This window comes from Dicentrarchus labrax, unplaced genomic scaffold (genome assembly GCF_905237075.1).
Source record: "Dicentrarchus labrax unplaced genomic scaffold, dlabrax2021, whole genome shotgun sequence".
Taxonomy (NCBI): Eukaryota; Metazoa; Chordata; class Actinopteri; family Moronidae; genus Dicentrarchus; species Dicentrarchus labrax.
The window spans coordinates 13,189,477-13,208,570 of NW_026136711.1; the positions used below are offsets into that span (position 1 = coordinate 13,189,477).

General features: G+C 42.8%; 1 protein-coding gene across 1 annotated transcript in view; it reads left to right on the forward strand.

The window, feature by feature from the left end:
• The first annotated feature begins 1,456 nt into the window (after window positions 1-1,456).
• Window positions 1,457-19,094, forward strand: part of lrig1 (leucine-rich repeats and immunoglobulin-like domains 1) — a 36,536-nt gene continuing 18,898 nt past the window's right edge. The window contains exons 1-3 of the mRNA XM_051414454.1: window positions 1,457-2,516; window positions 13,685-13,756; window positions 14,590-14,664. Of these exons, the coding sequence (XP_051270414.1) occupies window positions 2,314-2,516; window positions 13,685-13,756; window positions 14,590-14,664 (350 nt within the window). The 5' untranslated portion in view covers window positions 1,457-2,313. The remainder of the gene's footprint in view (window positions 2,517-13,684; window positions 13,757-14,589; window positions 14,665-19,094) is intronic.

The following is a 19,094-nucleotide window of genomic DNA, read 5'->3' on the forward strand; positions in this document are numbered from 1 at the left end:
ATACTTTATCCTGCAGATTTTGGAGCTAAACTAATAAATTGTGATGTATTGTTATAGATGAGCAACCCAGCAGTATAATTAAAAGTTAGCCCCACCTTTACCAGCTGCAACATAAGTAGTACTTGCAGATTTAACTTCCCAGCAGCAGAGCATTATATTATTAATGTACATCAATAATTATAATCCATATTATTTGGGAATGGGCTGTTCTGCATAATGAGTACTTTATTTCTACACTGTGGTATTGTTGCTTGTTATTTAAGTAAAAGATCTGAATGCTTCTTCCACCTCTGCTGCTGGGAAGTGAAATCTAAACAACTTAGTAAAGTGAGTGAAGTATACTGTCTTTAACTGGTAATACTCAGGTATTACTGTGTGCTTATTACTGTGCACCACTGCTCAGAGGCACACACACTCAAACAGTGCACAAGCAAAGATACACTGTCAAATGAACTTGCATCTCCAGTTGTAATTTTATCTTATTTGACAGAGCATCAACGGAGCTGTTGAGATGAATTTAGGCTCACATCAACAGAAGATATATCAAGAGAAGCAGTTGCAACCTTTATGACATGCAGTACAGACACACACACACACACACACACACACACACATAAATATACCAAGAGTAACAGTATCATTATGCCGAATGTCACATTTTAGAATAATGTGTCTTGGATTTCAATCACTGACAGATTAAGTTATGTATCGCTTTAATATTGCAGTTGGTAAAGCTGGGGCTAATTTTATGACTTCATCTACTTCTGTGTATCTTAATATATAATAATATGTCATATTGTTTTTGTTGATAAAGTTTTGCATCAATAATCTGAATCAGTAAAGTAACTTGAAACAAAATGTATCAAAAAATAAATGTAGTGAAGTAAAAGGTACAATATTTCCCTCTGAAATGCAATGGAGTAGAAGTGTAAAATAACAAGTACCTCAAAATGTACTTACCTACTGATACAATAGTTAGTAATGGCAGTATTAATAAAAGAACCACTAGGCCAAGTAACACTAGTTGCTCTCTCCTTCATATCCCCTGTGTGGAGATTGGAGGAACTTCCGCTCTGACTTTTTCTTTTAAATATAAATCTTGATTTCAGCCTTACTAACAAACACTTTAAATGGCATTGTTATGGCATTCAAACCAATTATGTTATTATGGCTTGTTATAATGCGATTACAGAGCTTGAGCCCAGTGATTGTCTCTTTAAGAAGCAGTGAGAGTGAGAGGAGGTGGTGCGGTTTCACACCCCGGGGTGGGAAACATAGGCGGGGCCAACAGCCGCTGACTGACAGCCGCTCAAAAGCTCTCCAACGCCGCGGCGCACGGAAAACCCGTAACGACCAATCAGATTAAGCCTCGACCCGCCCATCAAGTCACAACAGCCAATCGGAGCAAGCCATGGGCGGAGCCTGGACTCGCTGTTGTGCATCCAACGTGGGACTACGGAACGCTCATCCAGAAAAAAAGGAAAAGTAACTCAAGAAAGGAAAAAACTCATGGTGGTGGTACACGGTCGGAAGGAGGGGGACTCTTATTTTGCTATTAATCGGATCGTCGAGATTTTGTGACCACAGACTGCACCTGATAAACTGTCGGTTGAGCTCTTGTGGGACGGATTGTGTGTATTTCAAAGTTGGATTTATTCGACCACAGAGCCGTGAAGTGCTGCGGAGATTTGGACGGTATGCAGCGCTCGGTTTGAGACACCGACGCTGGAGTTTTCGGCACTATTCCTGGGGGTCCTAACTTATTTGCTACAACTTCAACTTTGTTTCGGACATTTAATAACGCCGCCAGAAGCCTCAGTGTTACCTTTTAGCAAAAGTTTTGAACAGTTTTGCTGCGGCTCCGTAGATCAACAGTTATTACATTGTGAGAGCTACCCGGGTGTCCTTTAACATTTTGCTGTTGCATGTTTGTCAAACATGCCACCAAAGGCATCACCCTAACGAGAAAGTAGCTTTTAGCCTTTTATGAACTCACTGTCGACTTCTATCTGTGTTCAGGACGACACACAAGCTCTCTGTCGGCTACTGTTGCTTTTTAATCTGTGAATCACCTTTGATTTTTAGCCCGCGTCGGACACCAGAGGACAAAGTTGGACTGGGAACTAAATGACTGCCACTGGGATGGAAAACGTTTTACTGCGCCACACTAGTTCTTTCTATTAGCCTCTGTATCACAAGAAGACTATTAATGTGCTATAAAAAGCACCCAGTTTCTCCAAATCTACATTAATATTCCAGTTTGTGGGACCGAGGAGAGAGCTCAGCGGCCGCGCTATTAAAACTGGATACAAAATGGCGGCGTCCCTGGGACGATTTGGATTTGTTTCTCGTTGTGTTTTTTATTTCATTTTGTCGGACCAGCTGTTAATCAGTTATGGACAGAGTTCAGACTTGCCGTGTGCCCAGAACTGTACCTGCAACGGAGATTCAGTGGACTGTAGCGACCTGGAGCTGACAGCTACCCCTCTGGATCTTCCCGTCCGGACTGTTTCCTTGTAAGTAAATCGCTTAGTTGCCTTAGCCTATTTATTGACCAGACCATAACGGGGTGACAATGTTTGTAAAGAAGAGAAAAGTGCACAATAGCGTAGAAACTTTTCCACAAAGACACAAATAAATAGCCAGTGTGCAGGGGACCCTATGTTGGTACCGGTTCTCTCCAGGAATCCCGTCTGAGGAGATTTTTGTGGCTCTGCTTTAAGTTGCATAACTTAATTGTGTATCAACTGTAACACGGAGAGTGACACCAGCTGTCAGGGTCCTTATGTTTATTCCTTTCACATAACAGTCACTTTTGAGTGAGTTAAGACTTTAAATTGAAGTCTCTGTCGTTTTGCTGGGGACCCCCATGTTAAAGACCCCCGGAGGTCCCTGCAGCAACAAACCTCCAGCACTGTTTACTCAGACAGCCCGGGCACATCACGTTGTAACTTGATTAGGTCTGAGTTTTCACCTCATCTTTCACAACAGGCACAATGGTTTCTTAATTGAGTTTGACAGTATTGTCATTTGTCGACGTTCTGCTTTTAAAAAAAACCCCAAAACTTATGTAATCAGGCTTGATGACTTGTATTTGCAGTAATTTAAGATGTAGTGACAATTGCAGGAAGAGGGACATACACAAGCAGCATTCTGCTAATGGACATCATTTATTTAGGGATAAAATGTCTTGCTCAAGGGAACATTGAAATATTGTGGATAACAACAATAACTCTGTTGTGTCTGACAATGATCCTGTTGGTTTGAAAACTCTTCCTAATGTGTCAGACCTTTCTTGCACCTTGAAACATTTTTTTCCATTATCAAATTGCTCCTATAATGTAAATTAATTCTAAGTTCCTTAACCTTAAAATTCAGTTAACTAAAAAATAAAAATGCAACTAAATATCACAAGTCATGACTTCTGACATCTTCTTCAGTAAGTAAAGTAAAAATGTGTCCACATTTATCAGTGATAGAAAGAACAAACGGTTCCCTCAGGGTGAGTAAACAAATAGACCCGAATGTGTCATAACTAATAAAGCTCCCCTTTATTCACTCAGATTTATGACAGGTCTTACCGTAATTCTTGTTTCTGTGTTGCTTGCCATCGTTCACAAATTACATTTCTTGTAAATTAAGAATTATCCTCAGGACAAGACTGACAACAGTTGAAACCCTGTCTGCCAGCTCATTTAGGAAATGAGCCAATTTGGGACATTTTTCATGGAACATCCTCCAATGTTTAGGGAACTTCAGCACTTAAGCTGAATGACACAATTTATTTACACACAACACAACTCTCTGTCTTCCCAATCAACATTTTGGCTCTAACTGCTGCATATTGCAACCACTGTGTCCAGTGGCAAATGTGAATCCTGAGTGACAATTAGGCGTCTTGTTAGAGCATTTTCAGCATCTGTTTGTGTGTGTGTGTGTGTGTGTGTTGCTGGGAATGTGGGGTTAAAGACCAAAGACCCAAAGACTACTCTGGCTCCCAGGTTCCTGTGTTAGGCGGTTTATCTTCCCCTGGGAAGTAAGGAATGCAACTTTTAAAAAAGTCCTCTAAAAACATGAATAACAGCACTTGTGCCCGGGTAGCCTCATTGCCCTGAAGCACCACTTAGCCAAGTTCAAGTGCAGAAGCTGTTTATCATGCATGTACGCAGACACACACTGCTCCTCCTGTCCTCGTGGACAATGGACAGCTACTGTGGGACAAATGTCCCATCCCAAACAGCTGCTCTGAACCCTTCGGTTTGTGTAAAGATATGGTCCTGCGTGAGCCTGTCTCGTTCCAAGTCTACTTCTATTATCTCGGCCAAACCTTATCGGTCAAGATTTAAGGACCGGCAGGCTTGTTGTTTTCAAAGGGAATGGCTTTATGGCTTTGAATTATCTTTTAAAACACCTAGGTTGCATATTTCCACACCACTTGAGATAGTCACATTTTGTTGGCAGGTAACTCAAAGGGAATCCGTTCTCTTCCTCCGGGGTCTGTAAATGAGCGAGCTTATCTGATGATTACTGTTAACCCAAAGAGACATGTATGGACAATTTCACCTGTAGCCCAGTGTGATCCCATTATAAGGTCCCTTACGCCAAGTCCTGTCCACTGGAGTGGGTGAAACAACTTTTTGTGTTGTGGATTGAACGTTTTCGAGTGCATCCTGTGCACAACAATGTGTGTGTGTGCTGCCTGTGAGTGTTACTCACAGACAAAAGTGAAACTCTTTGATGCAAATAACAAGTTGACACAGCAAAGGTTATAGCACAGTTCAACAATAACAGTTTTATCCTGTTAATAGTGCTGACTGTCTGTTTGCTTGATGGCCAGGTTTTTAAATGAAGCACATTTGTCCGTCTCTACCTTCAGGCGTCTGAGCCAAGTGAAATCAGTGTGGAATCGACTGTCTCTGTTATGTTTACCCCAGGGAGGGAGCAGCAGTAGGAGTGTTGGTAGGGAGGACGGCATTGGTGGGTCTCAGTAAACACGAGTCACCGCAGCCAGATTTCCTCCCTCCCTCTTCTGCATAACAAAGATGTAAGGCTCGAAGGAATATCTCAATAACCTAAAACACCTGTAGGATTTGCCTTTTAAACGAGTAGCTAAAACGTGTGACTGCACTTGTTAATCAACAAGAAGCCCCCCCAATTAGTCGTACATATATGTGTGTGTTGTTACAACTACTTACAGACTTTTAAAGTCCTCCGTGTGCTGCTTTGCTCTCTATAAAATGAAATAAGTAGAAGCAGAGAGGATGAATCCAGCTTAAGATAAATGGAGTTTTCCCACCCTTTTGTGTGGGTGAAGAGGGATTGCACTGTCATGTATTTGTTGCAATTATCTTTATACAGGCTCTTAAATTGGGATTACAGTAATGAATGCAGTGATAGTACCTCAGGACCTGCATTTATACAGCAGCTCACAGAGGGAAATGGTTCTTAAGGAGAGTCATCATATCTCCACCAGAATGTAGGTGCGTTGCAGTGCTTTGTACAGGTGGCAAATGACAGTGGCAGTGTGCTCGCACTTCCTGGTAGAAATGGAAATATAAAATGCTGAACTTTTTAAATTGACCACAAGCTTTTCATGTGGGATGTATCACCTTCTCATTTTAGAAAGGCACAAAAGGAGATCTGGCCCACCCATAACTTCCAGTGCTAGATCAAACTCCGTGGCTTTATGCCTAAAAGACATGATCAACTTCAAATAAGTGGGCGTTGGATCTTCATTGTGAACTCTCACCTCCTACTCTGAAGTAGCACTGTTTTTAGTCACTTAAAGAGCACTGTGTAGGAGTAATTCTGAGAAACCCTGATGAATGTATGTCCAAGAGAGATATGTGGCTGGAGGGTAGGTGTTGGCAGTTTATGGCCTGATTTTAATAGTCCCCTGTGTGGAAACGGCCTTGATGAGGAATCAAGGAAACAAACATGTTGGCACATCCCGACAGGGCGGACTGAGCTAACAGGAGAAATCGCAAGGGACTGAAGGGAACTAGAGTCTTGGAGGAAGATATGTGATTGAGGTGTGGCATATAAAGTAGAAAAACTATAATTTACACAACAGTCATTTAAGAACTTCTCGCCAGATTCATTAAAAGGAAACTGACCATTGTATACTGCTGTAGCAATTATTTATTAATATGCTCCCTCCCTGTGATTGACCACACAGGTATACAGAGTGAACAATTGTGGTTAAAGGGCTGATATAACTTATTTAAAGGCTCTGCAGTCATATCCTTTGCTGTTTTACATCAGTGCTTCTAACATTTAACAAACTGACCACCAGTCTCAGATGTTTGTCCATTTTTTCTGATTGATGAATAGCCTAATAACATTCAAAGCAAGTTTGCTCTCATACAGTCACATATTCCCTCTCAGGAGTGGTGCCTTATCTTATTTGCAGCCACGGTAATGTGTATAAAAAGCATTTTTGCCCACAGTGCCACAGGCGTAATGGGATTTTGCAAGTAAATAAAAGCATGAACATTACTAATTTAGGCTGAGATTGCGGTGGTTTGATAGAGATAAAGCAGATTCATGGTGTCTGTTTGCCAGTGTCTCTCCATCTTTTCTTATGTGAATTTGTCAAATCCTTTTTGTTTTTGACTACAGAAAGCTACCATTTTTTTTATGGGATTTGTCTTTATTTTTATTTGTCAATGTTGAGTCCTTGCATTACCCGTTTTACAGCAACTCTAGTGAAAAGCCAAAAGCCTGATCTTAAATGATCCCCTTTGCAGTCCAGCCTTTCCCAAGTGGTTTCCCAAGTTTCCCAGTCTGCTGGCCATAATGTTTGGTGTACGCCAAACGTTCTGCTGCGACTCAACCCCAAACTGTAGCCTTAAACCTCACAGTACAGCCTTATTGGTAAACACCACCCCCAACAGTTGGTTTTGGCTTCTGCCCTCAGGAAATGGGTTTGTGTTGGTGGTTTCCTGGCAGGGGCTGGGAGCTCAGCTGGCTGGTTGTGTGTGGACCGGTCGGCAGAGGGTGGGGCTGCAGATCACCTGGCCTGGGGGAATATGAGGGGAGGTGGTGGCGACGGGGGTATTTTCCGCCCACTGCATGCAAGTGTTTTGTCAATGTCACGGTCTGGTGCTGCTGCTGCCTTCAGGCTGGTTGGTTAGTTGGTGAAAGTGCTGTCAGTGGTCAGAAACCTCAACCACTGTCACACATGTTGTAACACACTGAGAAAACCCAGAGGAAATGATACTTTACAGGACAGTCGCTAGTATGTCACATACTGCACAATTCCTTTATTTTTAGGTTGTGTTTTTGTTCATTTAACCTATGAGTAAGCATACAAAAATCATTTGCCACCATAGGGCTATGGTTGCCATTGGTACAGTGTTTCTACCATGTGCATTTCTACAGTTACTAAGTCTGAACTTGATAAAAAAAGACTCCGTAGAAAGGCTTTTCTCTTGCTTAAACAGGTGAACATTTCAGTAGTTGGGCAACAGCAGCAGCACTCAGCAGGGGTGAGCCCCTTGTGGTTTGTGGGGCAATTCTTGCTGCACAGCCTTGTAATCTTGTTGTGTTGGTAGTAATTTTACCAAGTGTGTTCATTGTCATAGTTTCCCTGACTCACATGTCTTCTTACGGCTATTTTAAAGTCAAACTCAAGCGTTTGAAGAGGTTTAGAATGATACTGTCACTGGCACTGATTTTTATCAGCTGCTTTTCACTTTTTCCTCCCATATCAGGCTGTTTGGTGTGAAGTTGGATAGTGAAAGTACAGGAAGTTCCTATATGGAAATTTAAAGCAGCAATCTATTTTTATTGTAAATGATCCTGTTTTAACCGTTTGAGATGATTCATGCAAAACATTAGCTGTGAACAAATTAGGAAGGAACAGCTAAGGTTGAGCCCCTACTCTTATAAGACCAGATAAAGTCTGACATTAACATGAAGATATGGAATGAGCTCATGGCCTCTCACTGGCTTTAATGACAATCAAACAGCTGCTGCCACAAGTCATTCTACAGGAATCCAGTCAGCAGAATAGATGGCCCTTTTGTGAAGACACTTTAGGGCGCCAAGTTTTTTTTTTTCCACCTTTCCCTCTCCCCCGAAGTCGGTGTCTACAAAGTGGGCTTGATCGATGAATCATCTGTGAATTCTCTACATCTGGTAAGAGTTTGGAAATCTGGAGAAGATGTTAGAGCAAGAAAAAAAGCGTGACTTGGACAGAGAGGGAGAGGTGCTGTGCAAGTGAAGCAGTTTCTCCCCAGAAAATAGGTGGTCCTTCGAGAAGTGAGTGAAGCTTTTGACTGCTAAGTTGGGCCAAACCTTTCTTTTTTTTTTCAATAGGAACGGAGAAAGGAGCATCAGAGCTCCAAAGTCTAGACAGCCACACATTCACTCAGATTGTAAAGTTAGCACAGTCACTATTTAGACACTTCATTCACCACTGGCTGGAGTGTAATTATTGCAGAATTTTCACTCTGCTAGTATAATAAACAATAAGTAGGAAAAAATTGACTAATGATCCTGTCTTTTTGTTCACTTTGAAGTTGAGAGCATAAGGTCAGCTGTTTGCACAGTACTAAAACAATAGCCCAACTAAAGAGACAAGCAGTACTTACGTTATTCTATAAAACAGACACTTTTTCCTTTTACTCATACTGAAGTAATCTTACATTGTTATCATGCTAGAATCCAGTGTTAAATGCAGAAGCGGTCCTGTGTGTTTGGACAGTGTGTGCACATACATGTATGCAGTTTGGACAGCACAAGTTGTTATTATGCTTCTCATCTGGAGTGTCCGAGCTGGCGTTGGTTGGGCCTGCGTCTGGTTCATACAGTGCCTCAGGCTACTGCAGGCCCTTTTCCTCAACCATCTCCCTGTTTGTTTGGAGTGCCCCGCTCCATCCCCTGCTCCAGCCCCAAAACCGGCAGCGTGAAGAATGGTGGTGCACATGGCCCCAAGATGTGGCCCGCCTTCCTGTCTCAGAAAACTTCAGAAACTGAGTCACGCTCCCAGCCCGACTGATTTCAAAGGCTGGAGCAACTCCTTTGTTGAGTTGTGTGTGTGTGTGTGTGTGTGTGTGTGTGGGGGGGGAGTGGGAATCTGTAATGCAAATGGTGAAATATGCTGAGCCCATCAGCTCTGCGCTTCTTTAATCTTGTACCTAAGTTCTCCTCACCCTTCCAAAATCTTACACTTACTGGTGCTCCACTCACATTTCAGCTTTTCACATTTATCATTATTATTATTATCTTGTTTATCGGCTTATGCTTTTAACCTTGTCACAGTTGATAAGATATTGGCTTTGTTCTGCCCGTTTCCTTCCTCTGTTTGACTGGTGTGTAAAATGGTGGCCTGGAGCTGGTGTTGGCTTTGTGTACACTCTCCCTGCAGTTGCCTGGCTATAAACTGGCCCTTAATGACAGGAAGAGTGGTGTGTGTGTGTGTGTGTGTGTGTCTGGCCCTGACACTCAGGTTATTATTTGGCTAGTTTTATGATGGTCTGAAATCGACCACATTAAAGGGCCTTTGTCTCCCAGCTGGACTACAGAAGGCTCATCACTGACATCACTTCACACAGCGAGCAGAGTTCACACTGCATTTATCAATCATAGAAATGGGAAAGATAATGATGATGTATCTCTGTATGTGTAAGTCCCTGCTCTCTTCCTCCCTCCTCATATCTCCTCTCTCCCACACACAGTGTGCTGACTTACAAGCATAGTGTCATATGCGATGACATCACTCCTGTACTCCCAGCTTTTTCTCTACTCCCACAGCACCCATAACACAGCTATTTTTTAAAGCCTTTTAATGAGTTTTATATGTCAGATCAGCCACATGGTCCAGCAATGACGGTCTACTGCAGGCACCGAGCCCTATTTTTCTTCCTTAGACAGTTTGCTTAGTCAGACGGGCCTTTTATGAGTTTATCACGTTGTATTTTAAAGACTTTCTTTCTAGGCAGGCTCAGATTGAAGCTAGTGTTTCCGATTACTCATGTAACGGACCACTATTTGGCTGATTAGAAGCTGATCCAGCAATTATTTTTGTCAAGCCTATAAATGCCCTTCACTAAGGTCATAAATAACATTTTATTTCAAAGTTATACACATTTATAAAGAGAGGAATGGGAGAAATGCAAGGGACCTCATGTCTGAAAACTTGCAACTAGCAAATGCTTGGTTTTTATAATTGCTAAATGACTGAATCAATGACTAAATAGTCATCAGTTTATATTTATAGATTAATGAACTGAGTGATTGTTTCAAAACTAGTGGCACGGATTCAGGGCAACAGGTGGTTCTTTTTCGTGGTATTATTGTGCTGCAGCCTTGTGTTTGAACTTACTGCTATTATCCACAGAGAAACATTTTCCTCCTGATAACAGTCTCTCTGTGTTTGTGGTTATTGTTTTGTAATGTGTGGGAAGGCGTTTGGGTTGTGGCGACTGAGTGGGATTGGAAGGTTGGAGTGTAACTGCACCTCTTTAGCCCAGACCAGCCCTCTTTCCAGCTGCCCTCCAGTTTCGTGTCTCTCCAGCTCTGCTGACAGAAACGAGGTTATGCTGACCTTTGTGCTCACGGCTGGCCAGCAATAAGATACACTTAAAATGTCACCTAGTTCAGTTAAGAACAGATGAGAATTGAGACCTGTTTTATAGTTGTGAATATATGTAATATCAGGCAGTTTTGACTTGAATATGATGACTTTATAGGTACTTTGAATGGTGGTTGAGAATAATCATCATAATCGTAGCATGTTTCTGTGGTTTAGTTATGATAGTCATAAATTAAATGTAAATGATACTTTTAAACCAACTGACTGCAAGAGTAATAACATGATAATTCATTTTAATAATCCTTTTAAATTATTATTTTAAAACACAAATAATTTAATTCCATATTTAGTGACTGTAGTTTTACCTGGCTGCAGTGCAGCAGCCAGTACAGCTGGAATTCAGTGGGAAAATTAGTATTTGGCTCAACACGCAGCCTTAAATTATCACACACTTTCTTTGGTTAAGTACCTGGCAGAGAGTGTTTTTGATTTTGATCCCGCTGACTAATGTCAAACAGTCCTGCCCATTTGTATAAACTAGTTGTACCATACAATGGAATGCTGTGTTTGAAGCATTATGGCAAACTGCTTTGTAGTGTTTGCCATGGTTAATCACAGCGACTGTTCCCATCCTGACTAGACGTCCTTCTCAGGCAGGTTGAATTATATGATGTAAACTTATGGACGCTGTTGTGGCATTGTTGGTTTGTTCTCTGCACCTAGCGTGGAGTTTAAATGGTTATTTCGAAGATTCTCTTTCTTCTCAGTATGTTTGTTTCTGCCGGTCTTCTTGTCTACATCTCTCAAAGTCAAAAACTCTAATGACTCCTAGGCTTCTGATCCCCGCTGTGCAAACTCTTCCAGAAACAGCGTGATTGTAAGGTCACTTTCTGGAAAGCATTAACCATGTTTAACACTGGAGCTCCCCACCCCCCCTCCAACCCCTCCTTCCACAAAAGAGACGGGGGAAGGGAGCGGGAGAGGGAGGGAAACCAGCGTTATCACCATCGCCTCATACAGTAGGTGTTAAAATGCTGTGAAACTTATCTCATCTGATAGGGAAGAAAATAAATCTGGCTGAATGAGATGGAGTGAAAAAGACTCAGTTGTGTAAACACCATAGGTGACTGAGAAAGAGGCTCATGCATGCTTGTGCACACTCTCAAAGGACCAGTTTTGTTTGTTGCTGTGGCCTTTAGCACCAGTATGGCAGGTTTGGCTCTCAAACGTGACTTGCTTTTTTTTGTTAGTCATCCCTTTGTTCGGTTTTGTCCTGTTCCTTTATTTTAAGCTTTGACTTTGAATATGTGCATAGCCAATTTCCTCCACCTTTTGAAAAAAACATTTTTAGAGGTGGTGTTCCTGGATACATTTTTTTTTGTGTGTGTGTGTGTGTGTGTGTTGGCTGAATATACATACCTCCAGGCAGAGGCGGCCCATAGGAAAGCTGGGTGATTTTTCACTTATCGTCACCATAACAAGGTAATTGCCTCCTGTTGCAGCGGACGACAGTTTAGTGATCTGGGCCACAATGGTAGGTGCCCCAGTACATCATAACATAGACACACATGCACACCTCCCTGTCAGGCCTATGTCTGTAGGGCAGACACATGCTCTGCTATTATCTCGTCACACACACGCAGGGAGAAAGCTTTGGGGAGAGAGACTGTCATTATCTGTAATCAGGCAGAGAAGACAAGAAAGGGAAATTTGTCAAGTGAGTTGGAGATTAAGATTGATAGGAATAAATAGTATTAAAGAGGTATTGGGCAATAAAACATGTTTTTTTGAGTGGTTAACTGAATTGTATTACTGTACTGTGATGAAGCATAGATGCTGGTGTCAACCTCTAACCAGAGGATGGTAGCAGGCCTCCCCCAGCCTCTGCTTCGAATGGAAGTCTATGAATTTTCTAATGCTGATCATTCACAAGAGTTTATGCTAGTTTTTGCTTAACATCTACTTTGCATTTTTTTATTTTGGTGCAGTGGTTTTGACTTGTGCTGTAGACGGCTGTAAAAGCACCACCAGACAGCAGTCATTACCTTGATCCAAGGCACTGACATTCCCCCTTACAAACACACACTCACTGTCCTTTGCATGTCTCTGATGTAGGGAGAGAAGGAGGGACTTTAAAAAAACAGTTTCTTTAATTAAAGTCCAAAAACATATTTTAAAAAGGTGGAGTGGACTTGACCACACAGCGGTCTTTTAAGGCCACGATGGGACAAGAGGATGAGGAATGTGTTGCATCAGGTGAAAGCATCCCTAGTCTCTGGGAACAAGCAGCCATCTCTCGGCAGGCCTGTGAAACATTCCTGGGCCGTCTCTCACGTCTGGACAGAGGGATGGAAGGGCGGGAGGCGGGCGGCTCGGAGCTGTGGGCTCCCTTTGTCTCGCCTAGCCCTAACCCCACCAGACAAACACAAACACCACTCTCACTGCAGCCTCCTCTCTGCCAACAGTCAGGCTGCATGCCAGCCAGCCAGCCAGCCAGCCTGCGTGCGTGCGTGCGTGCGTGCGTGCGTGTGTGCGTGCGTGCGTGCGTGCGTGCGTGTGTGTGTGTGTGTGTGTGTGTTACAGAGATAGCTCTTGTTTATGCATGAAATAAATTTGATTCATACATATGGCATAGGAAGCTCAATCTGAAATTCAGATGTGTGTGTGGTTGTGGGTGTGTAAGGCGCACACACACGCCTCCTTCTCTCTCGCTCTCTGACGGCGGTAACGCTATATCACTGGACAAATCACTCTAATAAGCCTCCGTACAAGTCAAGTGCCAGCTATTAAATACACTGTTAGCCTAAAGTGCAAATTGACTTCTGCAGATGAATAGCCTGTGGGTTATGTTTGGAAAGTGAGCCAGGAGAAAGAGGCACTCTGTATCGATAGTATTGATCTGGCCCTCCTTGAAGGCCAGCTGAATGGATGTACTGCAGTGTTTTCAGGCATACTTAATGTGGACGGATGAGGCTGTTTGTCAAATGGGAGAGATAATTGTTGTTATTGATCAGGATCCTTATTTGAACTACTGAAAAATGGCTGTGACAAATGCAATACAAGTTATGATGAACATTGTTGTGCTGTTGAGAGTATAAGGAATTAAGCTGCTTTTTAAATTTACATCTTCTCTTTTTTTTTCAGAAATCTTGGCCACAACAAGCTGACCGCCTTCAGTGTTGAAGCGTTTGACAACCTTCCAAACTTGAGAGAACTGTAAGTAGTCACCAACAGAATATGCACTCCATTTCCACTGAGCCAATCGACAGCAAAACCCAGAATACTTTCTCATGGACTTGTGTTTGGGCCAGTTAGTCTCTTTTTCTCTGTTGTGAGTGTTAAACTTTAAATGTAGCTTAGTTTAAGTTTCAGTTCAATCCATGAGTCTCAGTTGTGTGGCATTTTTATCAATGACTTAATTCTGAGTAACGGGCATGGTTGCCACTCTACTTCCTAGTAGCATCCTCGTATGTGTTGCCTTGAACTAAGTCCAATTGAGAATAAAGTGGTGGTTTTCTATATTAAGCCTCCCTTCCACCACCCGATACTGTGGCCAACGCTGGCCTTGTAAATATTTTATATGGTGAAGAGAGGGCTTGGCTCTGTGTCACTCAGCACCGGTACACAAGACACACACATACACAAGCTAACTGATGATACACACACTGGTGACATCTTTGGCAGGCCGGCCGGCCAGTCATACGCTCCTCGACATCTGTTTTACTCTCATGTTATTTTTGGTTTTTAAAAGGATGACTTGCCACTTGCTCTGCGGCAGACGTGACGAGCTGTGTTTGAAATCTTTGGTTTATGCAAGTACAGCTCCACAAGCATTGTACCTTTTAGTTTCCTGCAGGCTCTGTTTTTTTTTTTTTGCCTAAATTTGAGATTTGAAGTAAGAATATGTATTTGTACTTATTGGAAAAATCTCTGTTAAGTCCTCAAACCTCATAACAACATATCATTCTTTGTTGCATTTCTTTGTTTTTTTTCCTTCGGGGCACAGTTTTGTTCTCTAACCTTACTCTATGTGCCTTTTCCACTTTCAGGCGGCTGGACCACAATGAGCTGACCTCCATACCAAATTTAGGACAGGCTGCTTCCAAGATTGTATCTCTCTACCTGTGAGTACCACCCCATTTACTGCTTAAACATGCTACCAGAATTTTCTGGCTCTCTGTTACTGTATTCTTAGGTCAGTGGCCTCTTTGAAATGCTCTTGAAATAGTCTCTTGACGTCTGTGGAGGTTGTTATCCTGCATTAATGTGATCTTAAATTTAAACTAAATCAAAAATCTCTCTTCTGTTGGCGAAAAAGTCTGAGCTCTGTCTTTAACGATTAGTATGTGGTCACGTAACTGACTAGTCTTATTAACTGGCCATGTGGACTGTCTACAGTGAGCGATGCTGGCTGCATGGTGTGTTAGCTCATATATAGTTCCAACTTGGTTGCTCCCAGTTGTGAAACTGTGCCTGTGGGGACTGCCTGCACTGGCATCTCACTGGAGATTTACTGCCCTATTTGGGAAGGGCGTGTGTGTGCTTGTGTATGTCACAAACGTGAGCTCGGTAGTCCACAACAGTCTCATTTTGTGAGAAAGTGGTGATTGATAACTTTATTTATTTTAGAACTCATTATTGGTTCAACGCATTCAACATTTTTCTCTGTTACTATGACCGTCCGAAGGAATGCAAGACACACAAAACAAATGCAGTACAATGAAAGGTTTTCTAAGGTTAGACGAAAATAAGCCTAAGATAAGAATCAAGAGGCTGAAGGCGATATGAAAGCTTATTTCAGTTATTAAAACAAGATAAATGGTAATGCCTCTTGGTATGTTTCTGAACACACACACAGTGATAAGTACAATCATGACCGCGTTCCACCCGTATCATCTGTTGGGTGGACTGGTGTTTTCCAGCATGCCATAGTTTTTCCCCCTCGTGTGACTGGGGAACATTCTTACATATCACTCAACCTGAAACAAGAAAGTTAAACCCCCCCCAAGTTAGTCCAGTGCTAGCCATTAGCTTCAGTCTGTGTATTTTCTCTTACACACCTTGCTAGCATGCTGGTTGACTGACAGTGGTAGTAAAGTATGCAGCTGCAGATTCCTGTAAATATTGGTCATTGTCAGTGGTGAGCTTTTCTTCGCCTCTCCCTATGTGTCATCTGCCTACACTAATGTGGTCAGAAACAGGTCTATAAGCTGGGAACAGATTAAGCAACTCGAATATTTGGTAATATTTGTTCCAAGAAGTTTGATCTGTTATTGTATCTGTAGGGTTTAGCACAAACTTCTGTTCACTGTGCTTTCGATACAAAACAGAGCAAGTTCTTTACTTGCACAAACTATGCAGAGTCGCAGCCCCTCCAAATGATCGGGGTGTCTTTTTTTGGACTGACTTGAAGCCTGTTGCTAGGGGAAGGCCTTTAGGGCTGATGGGAGTGGAGGCTGGAGGGAGGGTTGGATCTTTACAGAGCCACGCAGCTGAAGCGAAGGCCCACTGAAGCACTTGCAGCTGCAGCTGTCAGTCACATGGCTTACAGTAAAATGGGTGACAGTGAGTAGGGGAGGAAGGATGAGAAAATAGGGAGGGAGGAACGGGATGGGGGATGTGAATAGTGTCAGGTCAGGGTGACATCACCACATATCGAAAGAGGAATGGTTAGGGAAGAAGTAGTGGAGGAGGCAGTAGGAGGGTACGCAGAGGCAAAGGAAGGGAAAAAGGGGAAGCGAGAAGTGAGCTCATGCTCAGGGTTATTCCCAAAAGTAAATCCAATGCACTGCATCTCCCTTGCAACCACCAAGCCCTCTGGACTGTGAGCGTGTCTGTGTATGTGCCCTGGCAGAGGCAGCAGTATAGACTGCAGGGCAGTGTTCCTGTGCCATTGGTTGAGATAGTCTGGAATGTCGTCTGACTACAAGTTTGTGTGAGACAGTGGTTTACACACAAACACACACACGGGCAAATGAACTGAGAATCTGCTTTCAGTCCTTCATCCAACAGTGAAGTCTCCAAAAAGCATCATATGTGGTTGCTACTGCCTGACTACCTGTGAGTCTGTGAGTGTATCAGTTTGCTAGTTGCTGACACTGTCTGATGGAAGTGACAATATTAATCATGTTTGTAGAATTACACACATTAAAATGCTTTAAGGAAATGGCAATTTTCCAGTATTTCTGGCTTTCTAAATGTCCAATTTATTTCAAAATTCTGCAGTGTGGTGCAAACTGGGTACTTGCTATTATCCCACAGTGGCACACGCTGGGTGGAGTAATGCAGAATGCCAATAGTTGCACACAAAAAACAGCTCATATCCTTTTACATTTTTACATGATTTCATTGGAAACTTTATTTCAACAAACCTTTTTAGTCATTAATATATGCATTATATACTGCTTGGAGATGTTCATGTTAATTCAGCAAATTTCACAGTTGCTGATGATTAACTTTTGCCAAGATAATAATCGGACGGTGTAATCTTATCAGCACATGGCTATTTGGCTATATCTGATTCAGAATCTTATTTGAAAAGTTTGCACTTACAAAGAACTTGATGACTTGCTCCTGTGGGAGTGCCAAATGCCTCATTATGAGTAAAGTAGTCTTGTTTCTAAAATAAAAAAACATGAATTTGTTGACTAAGAAAGGGTAGGTGTGTGGGCTGGATTTGTTCCTGTTTTTTTTTTTTTCTTTCTCTGTTCTTCTTAATCTCATGCTCGGTTGAGATGTGACATTTCTTTGGCCTTTTTTTTTCCATTTCCTGTTCCTTTCATCCTCTTCCTTTCACTGACATGTCTGGCAGCTCATTTTGATGGCTGTCGCCCTCGTGGAATTCATTAGGCACAGATAGGACGCTCTGTATAGTTGTATTGCTCCAGTTTTCATCAACAGAGCTCTATGCATCTTAGATTTAAAACAAAAGTCACCTGATCAAATAGAAACTCCTGACAAACTAACCAAAGACCATATGCCAAACTCCCATATTCCCACAATGCACTTGGCGTACCAACTGGCATCCCGCAGACTCCCAGAATGCCACAGCAGGATGGCAAAAAAAAAGAAGCAACAAAAAGTTTTAAAAACACACTGTCACAGTGACAGCATAGCAGCACAAACTTTCCCATTGTGCTCATCGCCTGCCCAGTGAACATCAAAGGGGGCCTTTAAAACAGCTTGGGATAGAAATCATATGGCCCGATGGATGATCTGATTTTAAAATAATTCTTCTTTTGTCCCAACCGCCAGCTTCAAATGGGAAGAGACGGGCCAAACAATCGCCCCCTAAGATGACACTGGAAATGGGAGAATGGGCATGGTAGTGTAAACCGCTGATGTACTTTCCATACATCAAAAGAAGTGTCGAAACGAGCCAGGCTCATGATAATCAGATGGTCAATGGGGCAGGGTAATGAGATTTGGAATTAAGTGGAATCAAGGCGAAAAAGGCCCCCGGACATCAAAGGGGACAAGAATGAACCCAGCTCCTCTTTATCAGAAATGTCCCTGGCCGTATGATAATCAGTTTTTATAAACGCTACTATTGTATGTGTAGACTTCAAACACGCTGAGCGCCAGGGCTTTATCTGTCTCTCACACGCAGCTGGGCTTTGACTGTGGGAGGGAGGGAGGGAGAAGGGGGAGGGAGAGCGGAGAGGGAATTTGGTTTGAGTGGTGGAAAGAGAACGGGGCGAGAGAAAGAGTGAGAGAGGTCAACCTCTCCCACCAGTTTGAGACTGATATGTTTTTCCCAGCAAAGGTCACCAGCTGTTGACCCCACCTCACCCCTTCATTCTCCTGCCCCCCTTTACCCTCCTCTGTTCCTCTTCTCTGTCCTTTTTGCTCAGGCTCACTGTAGCCACTGTCTGTTGCTCTGTCCCATGTGTGCGTTTGTTATTTGTGGTGTGTGTGTGTGTGTGTGTGTGTGTGTGTGTGTGTGTGTGTGTGTTTGCCCAGGCGGACTTGCGAGGCTCATCCTTAACCATTTCTGCCACTGTTTATTCAGGTGGGCCACTGTGGTGTGACCCCCTCCTCCTCCTCTCAGACACCAATAAGAGTATGTGTGCGTGTCCATCTGCTGGCTGAAAGCTAGAAAGGAAGGAGGGACTGACCTTGTTTTGACGAGTTTGACTGGTGGAACACCTGCTCTCTCTCTCTCTCTCTCTCTCTCTCTCTCTTTCTCTTTCTCTTTCTCTCTCTTTCTCTTTCTCTCTCTCTCTCTCTCTTTCTCTCTCTCTTTCTCTCTCTCTCTCTCTCTCTCTCTCTCTCTCTCTCTCTCTCTCTCTCTCTCTCTCTCTCTCTCTCTCAAACACACACACACAGACACCATCCTAAGAAGTTAACTCAGAATAATGTCAAGCTTTCCATGGGTCAATTGAATTGATCAGAAGATACATAATTTTGCTGATATTTCTACTTGTAATGCAGGTCAATCTGTGACAGGGGGTCTGGGAAGACAATGATGGGATGCACTGCCACGTGTCTGAATGTTGCCTGTATCTTGTGTAAATGGATTCACATGGGGTAGGTCATCAGATTTGGACAAAAT